The 25,324-nt window shown below is 42.5% G+C and overlaps 2 protein-coding genes across 5 annotated transcripts in view; both read right to left on the reverse strand.

Moving 5' to 3' along the window:
- Positions 1-714: 714 nt before the first annotated feature.
- STRADA (STE20 related adaptor alpha) lies at positions 715-22,992 on the reverse strand. Of its 4 annotated transcripts, none has more exons than XM_035134305.3 (13): positions 22,868-22,992; positions 21,548-21,611; positions 17,441-17,498; positions 15,352-15,380; positions 12,307-12,409; positions 10,312-10,433; positions 8,133-8,241; positions 7,381-7,504; positions 6,284-6,455; positions 5,305-5,409; positions 4,916-5,157; positions 4,007-4,049; positions 715-2,133 (listed from the first exon to the last, which is right to left on the reverse strand). In XM_035134305.3, exons 2-13 carry the CDS (start codon positions 21,557-21,559, stop codon positions 1,981-1,983), a joined length of 1,272 nt encoding a protein of 423 aa, XP_034990196.2. In that variant the 5' UTR covers positions 21,560-21,611; positions 22,868-22,992; the 3' UTR covers positions 715-1,980. The 4 variants fall into 4 exon arrangements, with proteins under 4 accessions (XP_034990196.2, XP_034990195.2, XP_088512036.1 ...); XM_035134304.3 differs by having other exon boundaries at positions 21,524-21,611; XM_088655910.1 differs by lacking the exon at positions 15,352-15,380.
- Positions 22,993-24,828: 1,836 nt separating this feature from the next.
- POLR1A (RNA polymerase I subunit A) overlaps positions 24,829-25,324 on the reverse strand; it is a 29,027-nt gene continuing 28,531 nt past the window's right edge. The window contains exon 34 of the mRNA XM_060282299.2: positions 24,829-25,137. Within this exon, the coding sequence (XP_060138282.2) occupies positions 25,037-25,137 (101 nt within the window). The 3' untranslated portion in view covers positions 24,829-25,036. The remainder of the gene's footprint in view (positions 25,138-25,324) is intronic.

The raw sequence follows: 25,324 nt of genomic DNA on the forward strand, positions 1-25,324 counted from the left end.
TTGCTTCTCTACACACAGCTCCTGGCACTTTATGTTAAACAAAACAATTTGGGGAGGGGAGCATTGCTTCTATCCCAGCAGCCTTCACATTTTGAAATCATTTTATAGCTAACGAAGAATGTATTCCATTGTTCTGCTTTTGTAGTCTGGAGAGTTTTAGCCTCCAATATTGGGCTTCTCCTGTATTGCACAACATCCAGCATAAGTTCATTATATTCTAGTTGGTCCTAATAAATGTATTATCTTTAAAAAGGTAGTTTATACTTTATAGGACTTATTATAATAAAAAGCAAGGCCATTGCTTTAGTGAATCACCTCTTCCATCTTACCTCCATTCTGCTTCAATAACTGAACTTTGTCTCAGCAGAAACAAGAAGGAAAAGTTCACTGGTTAAGTTAGCAAGACCCAGGCTTTAGAACTATGTCCCACAAATAACCCAGAGATGCATTTTAAATAAAAGGACATATTCTACTCATGTAAAAACATGCTGATTCCCAGACTGTCCGCGGGCCGGATTGAAAAGGTGATTGGGCCGCATCCGGCCCCCGGGCCTTAGTTTGGAGACCCCTGCTTTAGAATTTATAGGTTTAGTCTACTAGGCTTGACACCCATTCTATAAAACCCTATAAGCTGTGCTTCCAATTCCAGGTGCATAAATCTTCTTTGCAGAGCAAAAACAGGAAGCCAGCTATGTTACACAAAAGTTCTACCACTGAAGAGTGCATAAAATTTTAATTGGCAACAAAACTAGAAGAGCAAACATGGATTGGGGTTCAAGTACAGTGTAAGACACACAGGCATACATAAGAGTCCTGCATCTGCTCCAACCAGACAGATGCAGCAAGAGGTTTGGCTCAGTGCTTGATTGAGTGAAAATGATTAAGAAGAAAACAGCTCCCCTGGGGGTGGGAGAGAAATGGAAAGAAAAGGCTTCGCTACACCATTTGGGGAAAATTCATAACAGCAAGGAGTGTAGTAGACAGGCATACAGGGGTAAAGTGTTCAAGGTTCTGCAAGTTTTGTCATCAACCAGCACTTGTCCTAGGTGGAAACTAAAACTCGAGTGGCAAAGCATTTTTAGAATGGAAAGATACAGTGAACAATGAACACCCATGCCCCTAAGAAAAAGAGGGTAGAATTTTGGCAGAGATACAGAGGAGTTTTTAAAATACGTTCAACCTGTGTTGGAGAGACAGCTAGGACCAGCATCCCTTAAACTCCTTAGAATGTACTCTGCTGGAAGAGATGGGTAAGTGTTTCTTTAAGAAAAAAAAAAGGAGTGCACAGCACTCAGATCCACAGCTGGAGGTGAGCCATTACAGCAATACTTACACTAGGGGAAAATGCTGGCTTTGCTAGAAAGTGACTTGAGTCCTGGCCTTTCTGGTTTGCTGTTGGAAACTTTTAGCACCATAGGGTTAAATCTACCATTCCCATCATACTTTGATTATCCAGTGGGGAAGGGGGGGGGGAATACCTTCAGCATGGGATGCAGCTATTGCAAATGCTACCTTCACTTTTGTCTTGCAAAGCTGTTGATTTTTCCATTGGGTAAGAATGCTTTGCAAGTAATATATGAACATCCAAGCTGATTCCCAGCTGTCTCAAAGGCAACCCTTGACTAGGAAACTACAGCAAGGAACACCCAAACATCCTCCCTAAACCTGGAGCTCCAGCAACAGCACAGATATGGCAGGGGGAAACTGGTTCAATGGACCATCATTTTGAATGCAAACATACCAAAAGCTGAGCTAGAAGTCACTGGCATCACATCCTCACTGCACTCCCACAGTCTATACTCCCTGGGTCTTCCTCCAGTGTGTCATCTAGACCACCTTCCTATGGGAGACGTAAACTGCAGTATAACATCACGACTCGGTGAGAAAGGGAGGTGGTGTTACGTAAGTTAACCATGCCTGAAGAAAGCTTGCTTTCTCTCAAGAATTTCTACACTTTATATGCTTTCTTCTGTTGGTGGTCTAGAACTCCCAGTCATCCATCTCAAGCTGCTCCAGATGGGAAACCAGTCCAAAAATAAGACTAGGATCTTGTGCCTGCATGCCTTCAAAGCTGGTGATAGGTGTGACAGGATACAGCAGTTCAGGAAGCGCTTCAGAGGCACGGCGTTTGATCTGGAAGACATGGGGAGAAGGGAAAATGCTAAATTGAGCAGAATTAAGAACTCCAAGCTAGAATGAAGAGGTTAAGTGTAACTTACACCAGTCTTTTTATACAGTCATGGGGTAGGGTATACAACCGTACTTTTGAATATGTGGACATTCTCTGCACATGCTGTTAATTTAGTTTCATTGACTATTGTGGAATAATAAAATAGAATTCTGGCTTTCATTAGTTTCATAGCTGCTGGGAACAAACAGAGCTTGGCTGTTGCCTTCATGCCCTGTTCGTAAGTGTCTCTGGGGCATCTGGCTGCCCACTGTTTGAAATAGGATAGTGGACTAGATAGATCACCCAGGGCCCTCTTATGTTAGGGGACGAGAAGAGGCATTTGTGGAAAAGTCAAGCCAGGTTGAATTTTGTATTGGGTTTTCTATCTAAACACAACTGCTCTTATTTCCTCCAATATACCTTCATATTTATACATTTCCCACCCTTTGCAGCATTTCTGAATGACAACCTCACTTGGCCGGGGGGGGGGGGATCCCAGCAGTTCCCCGACTTCCTGGTACAGTGGTACCTCGGGTTACAAATGCTTCAGGTTACGAACGCTTCAGGTTACAAACTCCGCTAACCCAGAAATAGTACCTCAGATTAAGAACTTTGCTTCAGGATGAGAACAGAAATCGTGCTCCAGCAGCAGCAGGAGGCCCCATTAGCTAAAGTAGTACCTCAGGTTAAGAACAGTTTCAGGTTAAGAACGGACCTCCGGAATGAATTAAGTTCTTAACCAGAGGTACCACTGTAATCTGGTTTAATAGTGTAATCCAAAATAAACTATAAATTCAACAAGTCATTAGTAGGGGGTGGCTAATATTTGGGCTGGAACCAAGCAAATTTCTCCCCACCCCCACTCCCCAAAATGTCAGCAGTGGCAGTAAAAATAAAAATTGTGCTGTGGTGTGCAGGGAGGTTTAAACCCACCCACTCCTTCCAGAAGCCTGGTGGGGATGCAAATCACCCTCTCCTCATTCATCTGAATAAACATTTGATGAGTGGGGGGAAAGCAGTAAAACACCCCTAGCAGATCCAGACAGATGTGTGCAATTGAGTGTGGGGTGGCCACATACATCACTGAGGGCATTAGAAAAATGGGGGAAATTATCTCATTTTGTATAGCTACAGACTCAGCACAATATAACAAAATAAACTCTCATTTTAAAAAATCCCAACCCACCCACCTCCATCATACATTGGTATCACTGATAAATTGTATACAGCCTGAATGATGTGTCTGGCAAGGGACATTACCAAAGGACACTGCTGTTTGTTTCAGGCTAGTGGCCAGCAGCAAGGCCATTGCAATTACAGAAGCAGGATTGAATGCATTTTCTCAAAAGGCAGACAAACCTGAAAACAAAATTGTTCTAATCTTCAGAGTAGGATTGGGTCAGTGCTTTTACTAAGGGGTAAATACTTTAGCCTCAGCAAGGCTGGGGGAGAGACAGAATAGTGTTGGAGCAACACAGCCAGTGAGGAAGGGAGAAAAGAGCCCCCAAAATCCTGAGTTGCAGGAACAATCTCCTTGGCTCACTTCGCATATGTAGCAAGGTGTGCTTTGTGTTCCTTGCACAATCCCTTGGGCCTCTTGCCCACCACCAGATCAAAGCACCCTCATTCATCCAAGGGTTGTAACAAAAACCAAGAGCAGCTTCCAAGTTTCAAAACCCTAGAAGTCCCATTATCACAGGAGAAAGTTCCAATAGCAGCAGGGTTCTCTCTTTCTCTCCTCGCCCCCCATGTTTCTGGAGGCCTACGTTCTGCTATAGCATGATGAAACAAAGGAAGAATAGTACTGGGGCAAAAGTGAGGAACCAAGCCATTTACCTGTTTGAAAAAGGAATGGTTGAGCAGTGTACTTGCGCTTGGCCTGTTCAAGAGAATAACAAGAAGGGGTGGTGTATCAGTATGAGAAGGAATATGGAGAGAGAGAGAGAGCAGTAAATATTATATTTTATAGCTTCAGGATGGTGAAGCTATAAGAAACACTTCCCACTGTTTGTGGCTTTCTTATCTGCCCCAAGCAAGAAAAAGCTTTGGACTGTCCATATCCAAGTTAATCAAGAACAGTGGGGAATAGGAACTGCAAGGGACATACAATCCCTGTTCCAACTACATTTGATAACACTTGAAAGCCACCATCCTCCCTATCAACCTAGGCTAGTAGTTCATTTAAGAAGTTTCTTGCTGTGGCTACATGTATGACTACATCAACGGCTATCCTGACTGTATCAAGACTGTGATCACAAAAACCATTCTACGTCTGCAAATTTGGAACAGGTGAATACATTCAGGCAGAGAGAGGACATTTACATACTTTATTATTGCTTTGCAACTTCTGAGCACAGATCTGTTTGATAAAAGACTTTGAAAGTCCCCCTTTTACCAGCCAACACTATGAGAATCTGCTTTATAGGTATATGCAAACAGCTGCTTTGATATATCCATTCATCAAGGCCTGCGAGATGTTTTAGCTTGGTCTCCCCCACCAGACGCTTTACAATTATCAAGTGTATCCCCTGTGCACCCTAATCAGGGAGTTTCCAGGCCTTCCACGTTCTGGTGACAGAACCTAGGTTAGAGAACATGGATTCTACCAAGTGATGTTCTTCTTCTACCATCCCACTAGCATACTTCAATGTATACCAAGCATAACATAGGCCTCCCACATCACCAGAGGGGATGCGCCTTTTCAAACCTTCCTCAGTCGGTGAGATTTCTTTGTTTTTGCTATACCTCAAGTCCGGGTTCCTTTGAAGGCATTGCTCCACAAAGTGGTGGAAGGAGGGCGAGAAGGTACGGTGGTATGGATGTGGTGCTGCCTCACCATTAGAGGCCCTGCCACTGCTGGCTGCCATGCCTTCCCCAAGCCCAGTGCTAACCCCTGAGTGTGATGGCTTCATGGTCAGCTCCTCTGGAGGAATAGTAGTTGTGTCCAGCAGGCAAGGGACAGTGCCATTTAGCTTCTCCAAAAGCATCTGAAGCACAAGAGGGGGAAAGCAGGTGCATTTGGTTTACTAGAAAAGCTCGCCCTACAGTAACACGGCTAGCGCCGCAATACTTTTAGCCTCCTGGCTCTGATTATAGTACAGGTGGAGCCTGAAGTAGAGCAGAAAATTCCCTACCTGAGTTCCAGGCATATCCTTGAAAGGGACATGACCATTTGCCAGCTCACAGGCTGTTATTCCTACACTGTAGATGTCAGATTTTGCGTCATAGCCTTGGAGATTCTAAAAGGATAAAATAAAAATAATGTGCTTAATCCATTGTGAGCCCTGTTTAAACTGGCGGAAATTACCGTATTTTTCCGTGTATAAGACTAGGTTTCCCCCCTTAAAAATAATATACACAGATATATCTCCCCCTTTCCTTAAACCTGAGTCCCCAAAATAGGGGGCGTCTTATACATGGGGGCATCTTATAGACGGAAAAATACAGTAATTAAACAAAGAATCTATCACTGCTACTCATACTGAGCCAGATCACTAGGTCCTTCTAGCTCAGTACTGTCTACACTGACTGGCAGCAGCTTTCCAGGGTTTCAGATACAAGTTCTCTCCCTGGAGACATGGGTGTAGCCAGGATTTTTGTTTGGGGGGGGGGGAAAGGATCTTTGTTGGGGGGGGAACCGACATGATTGGTCAGTTGGTTAAATATTTCTATTGTTTTACATGATCTAGGGGGGCAACTGCCCCCCCCCCGGCTACACCCATGCCTAGAGATGCCAGGGATTGAACCAGGGGTCTTCTGCATGCAAAGCAGATTGCTCTACCCCCGAGCTGTGGCCCTTGTACCAATTTTATATGTGCTTTCAGTGTTACTCCATGTTACACAAAAAGAGCCCCAGGGGTTGCTCAACAGAGGAGGAGGAGGAGGTGACACCCCTAATCTGTGGTTTAAGCTCAAGCCCCTCAGTGTAAGAGTTGTGTTTTGTTTAGAAAAGTGTAGTCAGTGAGGTGGGAAGTTACCTGAACAGCTATCTTAGACTATATGGTTGGGGTATTTCACAGCACAATTCATTTAATCAATGAGACACATTTGGCAAGAGTTGGTCCCGTACACTTGAGAGCAAAGTAAACGAGACTAAGAAAGAATCTAACATACCTGCTGCAAGACCTCTGGGCTTAGCCATGGCAGAACCTTGATGCTATACTTGGGGAAATCATGAACTACTTTGAGACGCTGACCATGACTGATCATGCTTAGGTTACTGCGCAGGCCAGAGAGGTACACCTTCCCATCTGCAGAAATCAGGACATGACTGGCCTTCACACTCCTGCATACAAAGAGGATAGAGAGAAAGCAGCCACAAACCCCCCACCCAACACCTCCACCCAACCCTACTCAATTTTATATGTAGGAAATCTAAAGCCTAGGATCCAAGTATATGCAAGTGTATACTGTAACACTATATACTATAAGCAAATAGGAAGTCATGTATCATACTCAACAACCATTTGATTGCTGAGCCGAGGCAAGACTTCAACAACTCTGCTTATTTCTCAGCAAGAGGGAGAAACCTTGAAACTTTCCTTCTCCCTACCAAACCTAGTAGGTCTAGCTGACCACACATCTTGTTCAGGTTCCAGTCCATGCTTCTAATGTGCAGTAACAAATGAAAACAGGGCAATAGACTGCACCTATGTACCAGACTTGAGAGAGAGGCTACCTGCTTCACAATTTAACAGAGTAACCCTAACAAAAAGGTAAAATTAGAGGGACAAAACGACAACTAATTTTCACGAGGACATTTCTTTGTAAGCAGTAAGGATAGAATGTCTGCATGCATACATGCTGTTTCTACACTGAGAGCTAGGCTCTCAGCTCAGCTCAGATTCCATATGATAAATTCCATGCCGATGTGGCAAACACACAGTAAACCCCAGTGGCAGCTTGCATTGTGCCCTCCGGCAAAAACCTGGAGCAAGACAACTTCAATTCTCCTTTTGCCTAATCATGTTTCCAGTCCCATGACATTTTAACATTTCTTGTGTTGTTTGTCTACACCACAAACTCAAACCAGCTTCAACCACATTTGACTGTAATGCCTACCAAACAGGCAGTCCAGGAAACTACAGCTATGGTTTTTTAAGAAATTGCACTCAAATGACTACAACTTCCTAAATCTTTGTGGGAAGCTGAGATACTAGGGCTCATTTCAGAAGAGTTAAATTTTGCTTTCTATTGCTTAAGGTGCTTACCTGTGAACATATCCCATATGGTGAATGTAATCAAGAGCCTTCAAAACACCTTGGAGGATATAAGCCATAGCTAGCTCACTCATCCCATCCATAAAATGTGTACAGATTAAATCTTTAGCAGAACCTACAAAAAGGAGAAAAAACACAAAGTACTTCAACAGTCCAGAAAAACTCAAGCCAGTTGTTTTAACAATTGCTCCTCTCATTATTTGTAGAAAACAGACACATGCACAGACCTGCCTTCGGATTCCAGAGAGAACAAGTTCAAGCACATAGAACTATACTTGAGAATACTAAAGTAATTTCTGGTTCAATTTTCTCTAATAGCACCCCACCCCCAAAAAAATCTTCCTCCCTTGTAGAGACGACATCAGCAGAGAGAAAGGTTAAATTCAATTGAACCAAAGGCTGGTTACAAGTACAAAAGCTAAATTCTATCATTACAAAATTCTCTTTTTACCTCAAACGGAATTTTTATAGCAGAAGATGCTCTGAAACCTTCATTTGCTTTTAAAAGGTTTCAAGTTTCCCTTCCTGAGGGTTATGCTTACCTAACAGAATACTCTGTCTCTGAGGTTAACACAAAACTTTCCTGGAAAGAGCACATGCAGAGCAAATACTGAAAAAAATGAAGCTGCCTCACCTCTTTTACAGCACCATAAGTGCAAAGGATCATTGTGAGTGTCTGAATATGTCCTCACATTAAACCTATATCCTGTCTAATGGTGGAGGAAGGTTCAAGTTTTACTTACCATATGCCATGAAAGATGTAACAACCCACAGTTCATTGTCGGCTATGAAGGCTGCTTTATACGGCACAAGATTTGGGTGGCTGAAGAACTTTGAGACATGAAGCTCACCCTGAAAGCAAAAAATGATAAGACAACAATTATTTTTTAACAAATGACTAAAGGAAACTTCAAGAGGTATGGATACCCCAGGGAAAAAACAATTGGCCAACTGACACCCCTTCACAACTTATATCATGGCTTATTGCTTCTTTTGCCAATTCAGGGTACAATCAGAATTTGGATACTTAATCCACATGAATTACCGAGACAAATAAAATAATAAAAACACCATTGCACTATAACAGGAGTAAACCAAACCAAAGGGTCAGCAATAAAACAGCATTTTACTAGTAATTTTATTTGCTTAGTTATTTATACAGCAGGTGGGAACAAGCTAATCAAGTTTATTATTTAATCTTGTAAATCGCTTGACAGCTTTGACTGTTTAAAAATAACTAGCTCTGCTGGCCAGGTGTTTTGTAAATTTGGGGTACAGGTCAGTAAAACATATTATGCGAATCAAAAGATACCAGCTTCAAATGAAGATGCCCTCTCTTTTTACATGAAATGAAATGAAATGAAATGAAATGAAATGAAATACATACATACATACATACATACATACATACATACATACATACATAGTATATTTTGGAAAGTTTCTTGCTTGACTGTTCACTATGCATTTGGACACTGTTAAGATATTGTAACCCAATTTTTCATAATGGATCCTGAGATTAAACAGTGGGTTTTCATCTATGTTTGGATACAATTGGACACCATTTTGAATCAAGATGGCAGACTGAATCTTTCAAAATCGTCCTCATTCTAACCACTTCTTTCAAAACGATCAAATTTTTGGTTTCTTGGAAAAGTATGCTCGGTATGAGGCTGATGGTAGATAATAATGGGGGGGGGGGATTTCCTCATATAATTTATTCAGACTTGCAGCCTGTATTACTCGAGTGCTCAAAGATAACATTTACAGGCACTTCAAACTCATTGATTTCAGTGGGTAAGACTTACATTGGCTATCACCTTTAAACATTTAAAAGTAATAAAATTCTATTCCAAACCAGTGCTTATGAACAATCTGAAACTAAATCCATGTCAGTCATAGTTGACAATGATGGATTATCTATGTGTTCTCAGCATTAACAGGATCCCAGTATCTTGAAAGAACCTATGTGCAGTCCATAGTTGCCAAATTATCCCTTATTTTAAGGGATTTTCCCTTATGCTGAATAGGCTTCCTCGCGAGAAAAGGGAAAACTTGGCAGCTATGGTGCAGTCTATAGTGTCTTCGTGACCCAGTTTTGCTCCTGGATTGTCATGAAAGCTTTTCTTATCAGCTACAACTAGCAAATGCCCCGACTTGTTAGATAGGTCACTGTTAATCTCAAAGAGTAATTACTGTAATATCCATGGAGTTGCCCTTGAAGACCACTTGACATTTCAGATGACAGAGAATACAGTGCATTTCATAATGCATTACTACATTATAAGCAGACCAATAAACTACAATATAAAATGAACAAAAATATTGAGTCTTTCTGTGGTGCTTAGGACCTAATGATTCATTCTACTAACTCTTCCCCTCCACACCATGAAGTCATTTTTATCTTACCAGGGACTTACGTCTGAGCAGACATGCATAGGATTACACTATAAAGCAGCCATTTAAAGCTCCAAATCTTCCAACTGTAAGAGCAGTTCAGCAGTGGAAGATGTTATGGAAATGCCTTTCTTGTAAGTTCAGGAGGACAGGAATTTGTTGTCTATCTCAGTGTTTCCCAACCGGGGGTCTTAGGCAGGATATTCCAAGGGGGCCACGGGTGAAAATGACATAAATGGGGGGGGCACAGCATGAGGCTAGGGGGCCACAGAGGGACATGAGAAGTGAATGGGGGGAAAGCATTAAAAAAACACCCTGTTTGGCTATCACAAGAGGGTAAGGGGGCAGCCTACCACGGCCTAGCGCTCCTTTTTGCCACATGCGGTTTCTTGGTTTGTTTCCAGCGGGAGGGGGCGGTCACTGAGGCTCCCATTTGGCCATTTGCCATAGTAATTCAGGCTGAACCAAGGTAAGCGTCTCCAACTAAGGACAAAGCAAACTAACTGCACAATATTGCTACCTCACCTGCAAAAATGCCACCATCTCATTGGTGCAGGCCTCTAAGTTGATCCTCCGGACAGTGACAAACTCTCCTGTTGGTTTATACCGTGCGAGATTCACTATCATTAGCTCCTCAAAGCCCTTGCCTGAAAAGATAAGACACATTTTTGTCACAATAACACTTTCCACAAAATCTCAACTGAAGCATTTTCCTGCTTGCAGTTACCTATTTTTGAAATTATGGTAGAATTCAGATAAAACCTATCTTAATCTAGGTTCTAAAGCTGAATTTCTCAGTTTTCTTCCTACTTATTTCATTCTGTTAACATGTTATGGTGTTCATTTATATACAGCTTACTCGTTTTCTTTTTGTGCCTTGTTATATTATAAATCGGACCAAGAAACAGCTAGCAGAAAACAAAAGCAAATGATCAGCTTGTTACAACTTCCCTCCGTTAAATAAAATGGAAATGCTAAACTTCTACAACACAAATTTTCAAACAAACAAAAGGTTTGGAGGTTAAGAAGATAATTTTAAAATCCTTTTTTTTGCCAGTAAACAATGTCTGGAAACAATAATAATAATTCATTCTATCACAATGTTCTTTTATCAATGGGACTTAAGTTCTGGATTCTATGTGTGACTAACTTAGTCCTGTTCTAGTTCACTGTTTTTTGATTTAGACTGCATGATAAACCATCATTAGTTGGTCTAGCTAGAACAACAATAACAATAATAATACTCCACCCATCTGGCTGGGTTTCCCCAGCCACTCCAAGCGGCTAGTCAGTGACTTAATGAATGATCACCCAGGAAATAGATGGGCACTGCCTTGAGTTTCATGATGGAAAAAAGGCAGGATATAAATGTAATAAAATAAATACAAATACACTTTTTTTAAAAAAAATGTTTAAATTGCTATGACTCAAGCTACTTTTTCTATGTAATTTTTCTGAAATTAAGACTAAATACAAATCTCACCAATGAAACTCCCCATAGCAAATTTCATGGTGATACAACGTTTGTGTAATACACATAGTATAACTGCAGAATGTTAAGAAGTAGTTATACTTCTTAATCCCATTTATTATACTCCTGCAGCTGTATGATGCATAAAATTAAGGAGTAAGATAAGTGAAGCAACCACTTGGAAAACAGTGGGTTGGAAAATCAGCTCAGAATTTTTTTAGAAAGCAAGTCTTCAGAAGAAGTTTGAATTTGCCGACTCAGGACATGAAAGGTTTGAGGAGAGGGAAGAGGTGTCTGGACAATTATCAGCATCTATGAGAGCAGGACAGGTTTCACAAAGGGATCTTGAATACAATAAATACCTTGCAATATCCCCTGCCTGAAAACTGAACCTGTTCTTCTCAACACTCAAGGAATGCAAGACAGATATAATAAAACCTTATCCATTCAAAGTGACTAGAGGGAATTTAGGAAGTGGCACAGGTGGAAAGAGCATTGGGCTTTGCTGTACTGCATCAGAAATGGCAAGGGTATGGAAGGTGAACAACAGCAACTGATTAGGACTAACCCCACACATATCAGTGATCTGATAGATGTCCAATTTTGAGATTCTGTATGCACCTCAGATCACTGACTCCTAATCCCAGCTTCACCTGAAATAGCATGGGGAGGGCAGCATTTGATTGCCCAAGAACGAAAACAACTTCCTCCAGACTCAGCAAAAACGCTGAAGCTGGAATTTGAGAGGTGACAATGAAGATGGGCAACTTCATGGCTTGGCACCTCCTTCCCAATACCCACCCAGAGGTGTCCCAATTTCCCTAATGTCTCAGTACTGGATTATAAGAGGATGTTTCTTTTTTAATTATTTGTCATTTTATGGCTTAACAGTATATGCCTAGAAAGAAAACAGCAGCCAATATCAGTGCTGTTAAAAATAACAGCACCTCAAGAAAGGATAACATTATTCAACTCATGAACAAAGTCAACTAAGGAAATGAGGAGAACTATGAAAAGTAAAACACCCAAAACTAAAGTCGAAACATTACCTATTATGGTCAGTAACTCATAACAATTGCTGTCGGGCAAATAACAGTTCATGGTGTCCCTTTTTGGGGATGATGCTATCGATTCTGAGCTTGCTTCATTGGTCTGGAAAAGAAAAGAGTAAGATGCAAGAGACTAACAGGACAAAATTAGCTTTTCTGTATGACAGTTTTGAATATACAGTACTTAAATTGGAAGGATGTGGTTTGTATGCTGGAGAATCTCTCCAAAATATCATTTATAGCAGGCGTCCCCAAACTGTGGCCCTCCAGATGTTTTGGCCTACAACTCCCATGATCCCTAGCTAACAGGACCAGTGGTTGGGGAAGATGGGAATTGTAGTCCAAAACATCTGGAGGGCCGAAGTTTGGGGATGCCTGATTTATAGCCTTTTGTAACCTTAGGATACAATCCTATACACAAGTCCCAATGAACTCAATGGAACTTACTTTTGAGGGGGCATGCTCAGAGTTCAAAATGTCACTGCTCTCACAGCTTATTATGTACGGTCTCCTTTGCTACTTTATATAATCAAATTCCCTCCCAGAACACTCTTGTGGCCTGCCTCCTCAAAATCAGCACACAAAAATCAAATGAATTTACAATTTTCAGATGCAAACATTTCCACATGAAGATTTGAAATCTGAGTTTAGAAGTGCCATGCAACTTCAAAACTTCCCGTCACCACTTTCTGCCCTACAGGAGGGTACCAGAATATCTCATTTTCAATCTTCATCTCCTCTAACTAAAGAAGAAATGAAAACAGGGCCAGGAAAGACTTATGACTGAAATGTGGATAGCCACTGTCAGTCAAAAAAGGCTCTTAAGCTAGATGGATCAATGGTTCATATGTTCCTACCACAAAGCACAATGCACACTGAATGCAATTCATAAATTGGGGGGGGGAGCCTGTAATAATAAAAACAGAGAATCTGCACACACAAAAAACCCCTCAGATACTGGAAATGAAAAACGAACAGGAAAAGCCAGACTTCGGCATAATGGCAGCTGTGTGTCTAACAGTGCAACCTTAATTATGTTTACTCAGAAGGAAGTCCTACAGAGTTCAATGGGGCTTACTCTCTGGCAAGTGTGCTTATGACTGCAGCCTAAAACTCTTTTAAGATGAAGGCAGTTATGTTAGTAAAGCAGCTCTAAAGTTTTGTATTGTAAAAAATAGCTAATCTGCTTTTTTTACTCATCAAGATCCCCTCCCCCAGTAAAGTTTATTATAACATTTTCTCCCCCTCTTCCAACACTTCTTAAGGTATTTTCTACATCTTCACGCAGAAACAGCAACTGGTTGAAAAATTATATCCATGCAGAGGAACTCTACTGAACTTGGTATTTTATAAACAAGTTAAAAAGCTTAAATTAAAATGCTACTTGTGAAGTACAGCACACAAAAAGCCCCTGCAAGAAAAACAAATACAGCTGCCCGCAAGGGTTTCAACACAGGACCTCTTTTGGTGTAAATGGCAAAAATTTAGAAAACAGGAAAGAAAAAACCCTTCTCCTTCTGAATTTATAAAATACTCTAGCCTCTAAATAGATGGCTTTTTGGATACTTAAGTTTAGCTGGACCTATATTTTAATACAATGTGTTTGGAAAAATCAGATGTACTTTTACTAGTGTGACTGGGGAAAACAGAGCCAAGGCTGGAAAAATAATTTTGTGTACAAATTAGCAACTCAAGATTTGACTACCTACTCCAGTCTCCTCTCCCAATCAATCTCTTTAGCATCCCTGGCCCACAGCCCCCCAAATAATATCTTGTTCATTCTCCCCATACCAATATAATACAGGCACCCCATCCCTAGACTCCCATGTGAGATTTTCCCAGGTTCACTTTCTCTAGTTCTGTCTCCGCTAGCCTTCATATGCTCAGATTCTACCATTTTCCCCCACTGCCTGGTCTGCCTTGCCTATTTCAGCCAATCTCTCTCTCTGCTTTATCCTCACTCACTTTATGCCTGCTCCCTGTCAACAGTATATATATCCCCTTCTACTGTTAGACCATGTAAAATACATCCCTCACCCCCCTTTTCTCATTGGCCCTTCCTTACCATAGCTTCCTGTCAACTCCTCTTATTTTCCTCAAACCTGCACCACCTATGATTTTGTTTCTCAGCTCACTGCCTACTCTGCTCCATTTCATTAGCTACTCTGGCTACCAATTCCATGTGTCATAGCTTCCCAACTATCTGGGCCCTTTTCACAGGCCTCAGCTTCCCTTCCTACTCAATAGCTCCTCTTGTTCCTACACGGCATGATCTTCCCCAGTGAAAATGGCCTTTCATTTCTCTCACAGAAGCTGCACGTTGTCGCAAGGTTGTAAATGCTGATGTATTTACCCTGAAGAGCTAGAATATTTATGAACATTCCATGACATCACAGCAGTTCAATAAATGGTGTGTGTGTGTGTGTCAGTCAATTATTAGTTTTACACTGTAATCCTATACGTGTCTACTCAGTGGGGCTTTCGTCCAGGTAACTAGGGATAGAACAGTAGCTGTGGACTACCGTTACTAGATGTGCCACATATTCACATTTATGTGGAAAAGTAATAATCCTAGGTGTCAGCAAGTTGGCCAGGTCCCTGGGATTTTTCCAGCTCTGGCCACAATTGTGATAAGATAGTGCAAGTTGATTTTGGCAAGCCATTAACTCTTGAATTTGAATTTGAGCATAGGCTGAGAAAAAAGGGTGGTTTCGTATATTTTTAAATGGCTATTCAACTATTTCACTTCCAGATTTTCTTTTTAAACAGGCATTTTATTGTTGTTGTTTTTAAATAAAAGATCAGCTGAACAGCCATATAATTTTACTTTACTAGTGAGGATAACCATTTAAAATCCAGGATTTAAGGCTAAAATAAATCCACATGCCACACACCAAAATCTTATTTCCAGGTTGAAACCTTGTTCCCACAAATGTAGAGCTGAAAATATTAGATGTATAAATAAGGCAAAATGGAAAAAATGTCATAATGTCCACAATTCTCCATGCAATAGGCACAGTACCACAGCCTACAAAGGTCACTTACTTTTCTCCGAGAGTCACCCGGAGGCTGCTCTGGAGTAAAGAAATCAATCATTCATTCAACTGTGTTTTCTTAAATAGATACCCATTAAGAACAAAACCAGAATAAGTTCATTTACAAGAGATATTCAAATAACCTCAAAAGGGCATCATGACCTACACTGGTGCCATTCTGACCACTGATACTGGACAAAAATAGTAATTCCTTTCTGGTTTGGGGGATCTGATTTATGCTATTTTGTTCCCCTCAAAACTTATCCACATAAACAGCTTTGAACTGAGAGAGACTTCAAGCTACACTTCCCTTCCCTCAAGAGGCATAGCGCCATTTGTATAGTGTTCAATTCTCCATCACGGGGGGGGGGGGATAGTTTGAGATCCTTGCTTTGAGGCTCCAGCATTGTGAGTTGGAGCCTCAAAAACCCAACCACAACCAAGCAAGAGGGAAATTTGAGGACTACAAAACTGGAGCCAGTAGCCAGTTCTGAACTAGCTTATACAGGGTTACTCACAGTTGGCATATGGAAATCAATGGATTTTTCAAGCTCATCCATTTCAATGAGTCTATTTTAATTTGAGGATTTTACAATCCACAAGCACTTCTGAATCTGCTTTTTGTAGATAAATTACTTTAAATAGTCAGTGCTAAAAGATCAGGGGAGGGAAAGAACCTACTGAGCCAGTGATAAGAACACTGGAGAAAAATTAAGTTTGGATGGCCGAATTCAGAAGTCATTAATAAAGTTCCACAGGTCTGGATGAGAGCAGATTAAGTGCAAATAAATGATGGTTTGTGCTGATATCCAAAAAAACAACAACCCCAAAGTTCATTATGCAGATAAGCCATCTGCCCCCAAGTCAAATTATGCCTAGCTTAAAGGAGGGCATCTTAATAGATGGCCTTCAAATCAGACCTTGATGCAAATGCAAAAAAGAGGAAAAAAGGAGAAGTAAGGTTCACATGGGGCTCAAAACCCATGAGAGAAGCAACATGACATAGTAGACAACTTGTTACCCTGAAATTTCAGAGACCTGGGACAGACTCAGACAATGACTCACTAGGGCTCCTTGGTCAAATCATTACTATTTAGAGACTTTTTGTAAGTTGCAATGAGATGCAATTCAAAATACTTTCCAATCACCTGGCATGAAGGCAGCTTTTAGAGGCATTATGTATTTTTGTTTAAAGTTCAGCAGTTTCACATTTGACTACTTTTAGATTTCTTTGATGGATGCTCTCCAAACCCAGTGATGTTAATGTTTAATTTGTTGATAAGTCTTGGAACAAGCAATTGCAAGTTTGAAAGTGTCCCTATGTTTAAGTCTGCCTGCATGGGCAAAGCATACATATCGGGAAGAATACTTCTTTCCAGCCTTTCACTTGATATGCCAGCTTTCCAAACAAGCAATCTGGCACATTCATTCTGAAAAGGTATTTGTTTGGCTTGGGAGGTCTCTGTCTCATGCTCTTGGAACATTGGAATTGGCTCAAATAATACATTTTAATTTCTAACCCAGAATGTTGTTACTGCAGAATGGAATGAGGGACATATCTGGTTAATTATAGCCACTTAAGGCTTGAGTATTTAAGCAGAATTTGTGGTGGAAATCTCTTAATGTTCCTATGAACAGGTACAGTTCCAAACCAATGTATTAGTCACTGGAAATGTCTCTCATTGAAATCCAGTCAAAATAAATGGTAAGAGCACAACCCACATTGGAGAAGCTCCTAGGGGGTGCTGCAGCTCATGAAACAGTGGACAGGTTTTGTAAACTAGGAACAGAGAACTTTTGTCCTATTAAGTGTCTTTGCCCCATGGGAAAACCCAATTATGAGCCAAAGCCAACTGAGCAGCATTTCTGTCACGGTAGGATTATATAGCTCTCTCTCTCTGTGCAACCTTGTCTCTGTGGGTCACATGAAATTAAGCCAAGAGCCACATCCTTCCCAACCCCATTTGTCTTTGTGAGGTTCCTCCAGGATCAGAACTGAAATTACACCTACCGATGGCTGTCAAGTATTTAACGTGCTTTCATAGCACTGAGAAACATGGAGCACAGCTAAGGAAATAATTATCATTTAAAGTACTTACCTCCAAACAGTTCCAACTCCCTCAAGCCCTCAAAAATGAACTTCTCGGACATCCACCGCTAGAAAAATAAACCCCACAAAGGCATAACTTAATGTGGCACCATTTATTTTAATTGTACTTAACCAAAGAAAAAACCTCTGTGACTCCTTGACATAAAATGCAGCAACAAAGAGATTGTTCAGACATAATGCCTTGATATCACACCTAAGGCTCCCGTGCAATCCCCCATGCAGCCTGCTGTTTTATCTGAACCAGCATACTATGGTATGCAGTGTAAGCACAAGCTCCAGTGTGCCATTTCAGACAACCAGTAAAACTTAGTTTGCCTCAAATCAGGATCAGAGGAGGGAATTGCTATGTGAAAGGGGAGAATGATTTCTCACTGCTCATTCATGGTTTGCAATTTGCAAAAATCTTTCCTTAGTAACAACATCCTGCCCTCTCCCCACCTTACCTAATTTCAGATGCTTTTCTCCCACCCTAGCTTCAATATGGAAAGCCAAGATAGAAAGAACAGCGCCTGAAGCAAGGGAGATGAAGTGGCAAAGTGTTCATTCCCCTCACCCACATTTTTCTCTTGATGTTAAAAGTATGTATGTGATAGAAATATGTGCACAAGCTTGGCTGGCCCCATTGCATCTATTTTGGTCCTTAGTTGTGTCTAACTTGTTCCACTGGCTTCAATAAGGCTAAGTCATGACTAAGTTTAACTGAATCAGCAAAATCATTTTGTGGCAACTTAGAACAATCTTACTAAAAATATAAAAATCCCCATGCCTATAAAAGAATCTGTAATGTGGAGTTGAAGTTATTTCACTGTTAGAAATGCATTGTTTCATAAGATTAATTAGTAACATAATGAATGAGCGCAACACAAGTTAAATTGGGAAACTGGGATTGTTGAAATTCTAGTCCAATCTAAAATCAAACTTGTAATTAACTTTCCTCGGGTGACTATCTCCAAGAAGCACATACATATATATGTGTACAACTCTTCAGGCATGCTAAAATTAATGTTAACAGTTTTCAGTGCTTTAATTCCCCCCTCCAAATCGAAATAACATAAGGTTAAGTGTATACTATTTAGTTGCCATGTCTTAAAATATCTATAAGTGCTCCAACAAAACTAATGTCAAGTAAATGTCTAGATTTGTTTAAATATAACATTTAACCCATGCTATGTGTATGTTGTTGAATTGTTCAAGTCAAATATTTCACAGCTACTTTTGAGAAAAAACAACAATTTTCATATATTTAGATAGCATGTAAAAATTAAGATGACACACATTTAGGAAAGAAAAAAGGTTAAACAAACATGTTAAATCAGCACTGAGTCAATTTAGAGCAATAAAAAATTATCCAATCCAAAACCTTCTAGAAAACCCACAAAACATTATTTGAACCACTGCAAAATGTTTACCCTGCTTCAACTTCCACACTACCAAGATTTAAACCTGCTAAGAACTGTAACACACATTGCCTCGCTGGCCTATATAATTTTCCCTGTATGAAGAAAGAGCTGCACTTAGTTCTGGAAAACTCAGCTTCAAATATTAACTTTGCTATGCACTGAGAAAGTAGTTTGCTCAAATCTCCACAGCTCCTCATCTGTAAAATGGGAAGCGAACTATTACACAGTGTTGCTGTGGGAGCAAACAAAAGGAAGATTGTAAAGCATTTTTCAAATTGAAGGTTACATATAAATTAGAAATACTGCTGCAATGTTGGTTTTAAAGGAACAGAAGTTCCTGTCCAGTCCTCCTTCCCAACTGGCCAATTCCCACTCAGTCTTGTGAGCCGCAAGCAGGAAATTTGAGGGCTGTGGACTTTATGGGGGTTGGGGTGGGGAATGACTCAAAGAGCCCTCCCATCTGGAAGTGTGGGGAAGGGCCTTCTGCTTTGTGTACAGAAGGTCCCAGGTTTAATCGACAGTATTTCCAGACAGGGCTGGGATCAGAGCTGTCCTTCCCTTTTTGTTTACTGGCACATTGCGCTAGGGCACTGGGTGAGCAGGGGCACCTAAGGCTGGGCGCGCACCCTCCTCCAGTCCTGTGCAGTGGCAGGAAAGGGCTGGAGAAGCGCTCCGGCGACCGATTGCTGCGCCGAGAGGAGGGGCGCCTGCTGGGGATCATGCCTGGATGGAGGGAGGGTGATCACTGCGTGTTTGGCTCGCCACTGCTGATCGCTTCCTCCTGCCTGCCCCATGGCAGTGGGCAGGCTGCCGCCCCTACCGAGATGGCCCTCGGACCAGGATCACCCCACGCCCGCGGAGCTGCTGGAGTTCGACGAGGACCAGAGAATAAGATGCGCACCTCTACCCTTTTTTCTGGGGGTGCAAGCGCGGCAGACCAGCCTTTTCTCACACGCATGCGTTGCTTCTTATGGAAAGGACTCTTCCCCACCCCCATCACCATTGTCAAGGCGTCTAATTCAGTGCTTTAAAACAAACAAAAAAACCTTTCTAAAATCAGGCGCGTGAGATAGAAGTGGGCGGATAGTGGGGATGAAAGCAGGGACCGCCTGGCGGAAGTTCTGGGCGGAAGCGGCCTCTGCCGTCAGGCGCTCCAAGGGACGCCTGCGAGAGGCGTGCGCAGTTTCCATGGCAACAGACACGGACGGGAACCACACGAAGAGAGGTAAAGGGAGCCGCTGCCTCTCCTCCGCCTCTTCCCCCAAGATGCTGCCGGGGGGGGGGATGTGAGGCCGAGTTTCCGGCGAGCTCTGCGCCCCCTTCTTGCAAGGGGTGGCTGCTACTGCTCATGCTCCTCCTCCCATCCTCACCACAACCCTTTGAGGGAGGCCCGGCTGAGAGGCAGCAACTGGCCCAAAGTCACAGCCAGGGAGCCGAGGGAGGACGAACCCCGCTCTCTCCCAGGACCTTGCCCAGCACTCAAACCACTACACCTCACAGCTGCTTGGCTTATGCTGCCCCCTCAACATCCTTCCAGCCAGTGTTGGTCAACACTGAAGTAGGGAGTGCTTTGCTTTTGTTTTACTATCTATTATTACTACTACTACTACTACTGGTACTACTACTATCCACTGCCGGGGCTTAGCCCCTGGAAACAAGACGCACAGAGACAAGTGGTTTTGAGCATGCACCGAGTGCCATCCTTCTCAAGACTGCCCCCTTCATTATGTTTCAAAAGGTGCTGCCTTCCCAAGCCTCTGCGGGAGGAGAGCAATCCCTGCAGAGGTTTAGGATGGAAGCTGTGCCCCGCCAATTAGGCTGGCAGGCGTGCAGCTTCTTTCCCAAGCCCCCGCGGGAGGAGATCGATCCCTGCAGAGGCTTGGGTAAAGGTCGACAACTCCGGGAAATGTGGGGGGTGGCGCGCCGGAGGAATCTTTGCACCATAATGCTGGATATGCTTAAGACGGCCCTGGCTGGGATTTACCCCTCCTCAAACCCTGGATAACTGCTGCCAGTCAGTGTAGACAATACTGAGTGAGATGGACCATTGGTCTAACTCAGTATAAGGCACCTTCCTATATTCCTATGTGTTGAGGCATTCAATAGAAAAGCTTAGGCAGATAATTAAAATAAAAAGTCTAGCTGCTTAAACTGCATGACATTGTGCTTACTGCTATGGATCTTCTTTAAGATAGCAGTGGCCAGCTTTGCAAAAAATGGTCCACCTAAAAAGAACCGCTTTACACCCAAATCATAATTTTGAACTGAGTCGGTTCCAGCTTGAAACTAACTGTATATTTCCTCAAGAGGATTGTTTCTTTCCCAGAAAGTACACTTAGGATTGCAATCTATGTGTGCTGCTCCTAACTTCTGTCATCACCCGCACAGGATGGGATGCTTTCTGAAAAGGAAATGTGAGCAGGTTGGAATCTAGACAGATATTTAAAACGTTGTGAAAATGCTTTTTAAAAAATGGTTTGAAAAATATATGGGATTTGCCATAGCTTACCATCGCCATCTAGTATCATATTTGTACACACTTAAAACATTTTATTTGCAGCTGTATAGCTGAGTCCCATGTCAACACAGCTCTGTCTCATAAAGCAAGCCCTATACCTTGAAAGGACGTGCAAATAAATGCTAATTAAATCGTGAAAGTGTTTGACACTCACCCTAATTCGTTCGGGTTTACTTACAAGGAAAGACATGGAATCCAGACTTGGTAATGCTACTCCAAAGGCATGAAATGTTAAAATAGGCCTGATAATAACAAACAAAAAACAAAAAAGGCAGAAAGTTATTCAAAAGGCTGTAAAACAAATGGGCTCTTCCTACCTTTATTCTAACCAACAGGACTTTTGTTTGGTAAAGGAAAACTCTTAGTATGGCATGAACCAAATAAGCAGGGCTCCAAAAGGTGGTGGGAACTGTGCAATGTCTTAAGTACTGGGCTTAGATCCAGGAGCACCAGACACAAATGCCTCTGCAGTCACAAAGCTCACTGGGTTGTCATGCAGTAATCAAAATCACATCAGCCAGATTTAATCACCAGTACTTAAAGAGCACAATGTGAATGCTGGTGATAGGAACTATGCAGAGGGCACGTGCGCAAACAAAACACATACAAGAAGAGTGTTTTGCTAACGCTAGCCTTCTCAGTGTATTTATGGGTATGCCATCTTAAGACTCCAGACCGAAATGCCCAACAGTAACTTCTACGACGCCCCTACAACTGCAACTTGCAAATGTCTTGCACGCTCCTCTCCCCAAATTCAAATGCATCTTGTTCATCTTATTTGTTCCAGGTAGGGATTCTGCACTCTTGGCAAGCGCAATGACCAAGATAGATAGAGCTGGCAAAGGAATACCCAGCACGAGGCTGCAACTGGGGCAAGTTCTGCCATGCAACTGTCTAAAGCACAGGAGCTCTGCAGGAGCAAAAAAAAAAGGTTGGCAAACCCCAACTGTCTCCCTCTTTTTGGAACCCACTCCGTTCCTGAGGCTGCTTGCCAAGGCTGCTGTTGCTTCTCTGTTACTAGGGGTGAAGCTAAGAGTTCATTCCCACCCTGCAGAGCTTATGTGTTCTATAGCATTTTATTCCCTAGTCTTTTTCCTCGTACAGACACAGGGCCTGCCCAAGACTTTTGGGTGCCCGAGGCGAACCCCCAAAACGGGGCGCTCCCCTCTTCCCCGCCAAGGGAAGACAGAGTGAGCGACGGAACCTGGCGGACGGAGAGAAAGAAAAGATGGACGCCCCTGAGGACCCTGCCGCTTGAGGCGGTCGCCTCACCTGGCCTCACAGGTGGGCCGGCCCTGCTGCGCGCGCGCAGACGAGAGAGCCTTTCTTCTCCCAAGGGTCTCCCTGACGGGGGGTCGGTACGGAGCAGGGGGGGGAACGGGTTTGAAAATGAACCGTTGAGAGCGGGGTGGGGGGGCACGCGCGGCCTCCTCCTCTTCGGCCCCTAACGGCCCTCTCACGCCCTCACTCAGCTCCCTGAGGGCCGCTCCTCACTCACCTCAACACCTCTCGGCTGGTTCCCCTCAGCGGCCCAGAAAGATAGAGAGAGAGACGGTGTCCGGTGTGTGTGAGGGGGAGGCGGGGCCAACGACGCCACTGGCGCAACGTTACGCAGCTCACGTCGCAGCCCGGCGCCTTCTCCGCAACGTACCCGCTGCCGTTTTGAAGCTGGGGAATGGAGTGGGCGGAGAAAAGCGCTGCGCCTGCGGTGTCCATAGAGAAAGGGTTGGAAATCGGAGAGTGACAATGCTCGGCTATGCAGATCCGACTTCCGGGTTCCTTTCAGTCCTTCCCGACCACCACCTTCTTTTGGCTTTGCCCTTTCTCGGGAGACAGGGGTTCGAATCCCCACGAAGCCATGACATTGGGCCGCTGGACAATATCGTAGCCTTACCTACCTCACAGGGTTGTTGTTGTGAGAATAATGTACTGCCTCGAGCTCCTTGTAAGATAGAGATGGTATATAAAAGCAATAAATGATTTTTTTTGTTATTGTTATTAATAGTGTGGTGGTGGTTGCAATTGGGCTGTAGGATATGCAGCGACAAAGAACACAGGGATATATAGTTGCAGGTATAGTTCATGTTCTTTCTTTTATTTCTTGTGAAGGGTGAGGGAAAGGGGAATTCTGCACATGCATACACAGAGGTATTATTATTATTATTACTACTACCACCCACCTTTTCCCGACAGAGACTCAAGGCAGTTTACAGATAAAATCGATAGAAATAAATTTTGACTGTAGGAACAAACATGCAGTCAATTGGCAGTTCCTGCTCCACTGCATAGCAACCACAGCTGCATCCAGTTGTAATAATAATAATAATAATAATAAATTCAATAGCTGCCCATTTTAAAACATTGTCGTTCCACAGGTTTCATGTGTCTTGGAGTGCTTTATAAGCATTTTCTTTCCTTGTTGCAAATGAAACATGTTTTGCAAAATATTTGGTTCGATTCTTACGTTGTCTTCTTCCTTGTACCTTTTCTGGTAAGCTTTTCCATCAAGGTTAAGTCCCAAACATAAGCATAACAAATTTTACATACAAGTGATTTTTTATATACTGTATATAAATAAGAAAATTGCCCTACCAATGCAAACTACGTTCCAATAGCCCCTCATGTTGTAGGTTGGAGTAGATACACCAGTCAGGCTGCAGTGTGGTTTAAACTTGTTTTCCTTTCATTCTCCCAGTCCTAATGAAATGCTCGGCTGCATGTGCTCCATTGATCTGCATATCAGCATTTAGCCATTTTTTTTTTTTTTGCGGAAAGTAAGATACAAATTAAAAAGGGGCTACTTTTTCAGGGCTGGGCTGGCCTATTCATGAGGCAAGGTGAGGCGACTGCCTTGGGCAGCAGGAGACCACAAGGGTCATCTAGTCCAACCCCCTGCAATGCAGAAGTCCTTCGCTCAATTTGGGGCTCGAACCTACAAACCTGAGATTAGGAGTCTTGTGCTCAACCAACTGAGCAACAGGGACAGCAGATCCTGATATAGATCTTTATTCTCCCATTGTTCCTAATGTAGATCTTCACTTCTTCCTTGGTGGTGAATTAAAAATGGGGGTTTAAGTCAAGGTGCCAGGAAATACTAAAAAACTGCAGAGAAAGGTTCTTCCTTGGCAACCAGAAACAGGCATGCAAGGCTTGGGACCATGGGCTTGGAACCAGAAACACATAGGGAGCCTTCACTTCCTGCTGGGAAAGCATCATGGAGCTTTCATATCAGACTGTCTGGTAACACATCTCAAACCCAGAACATATTGTCTACTCTGATTGATGAGGTAAAGGTAAAGGGACCCCTGACCATTAGGTCCAGTCGTGACCGACTCTGGGGTTGCGCGCTCATCTCGCATTATTGGCCGAGGGAGCCGGCGTATAGCTTCCAGGTCATGTGGCCAGCATGACAAAGCTGCTTCTGATTGATGAACCCACAGGTAAATAAAAACCACAAACTGAGGGAATAGCACAAGACCTTTATTATTATTAAATTTAATTCCTGAAGATCCGAAGGCACAAGTAGTTATTAACTCAATAAGGTCAACAGTAGTATTTACATTCTATGACAGCTGAAAAAAACCAAAATTGAACAAAGAAAAATAGCAGCATGTTTCTTTCTAGAAATAAAAACACCTTTAATAGCCTTTAAGCAATAGCAGGGACACTATTTTAGAGGCTGTTTCAGCTCAAACAAGCCCGTTCCTCCTTTGACAACTTTTCCTACCACGAGGCAAGCAGAAGGAGACTGCAGTTCATCATGGGAGCCTAGAAAAAAAAGAAATCAAAACCAGATCATTTATATTTTGGGACTTGGAAGTCTGACATAAGAAAGATAACTTGCTTGGCTTGCTTTGTGTGTGTGCAAAGGGAGTAGCATAGCCACTTGCTGTTGGATGTGAACTGAGGGTAATCTTTTAACTGATCCATCTTTTATCAAATCAATTAAGTGGAA

The sequence above is a fragment of the Zootoca vivipara genome, chromosome 12, assembly GCF_965207765.1.
Source record: "Zootoca vivipara chromosome 12, rZooViv2.hap1.1, whole genome shotgun sequence".
Classification (NCBI taxonomy): Eukaryota; Metazoa; Chordata; class Lepidosauria; order Squamata; family Lacertidae; genus Zootoca; species Zootoca vivipara.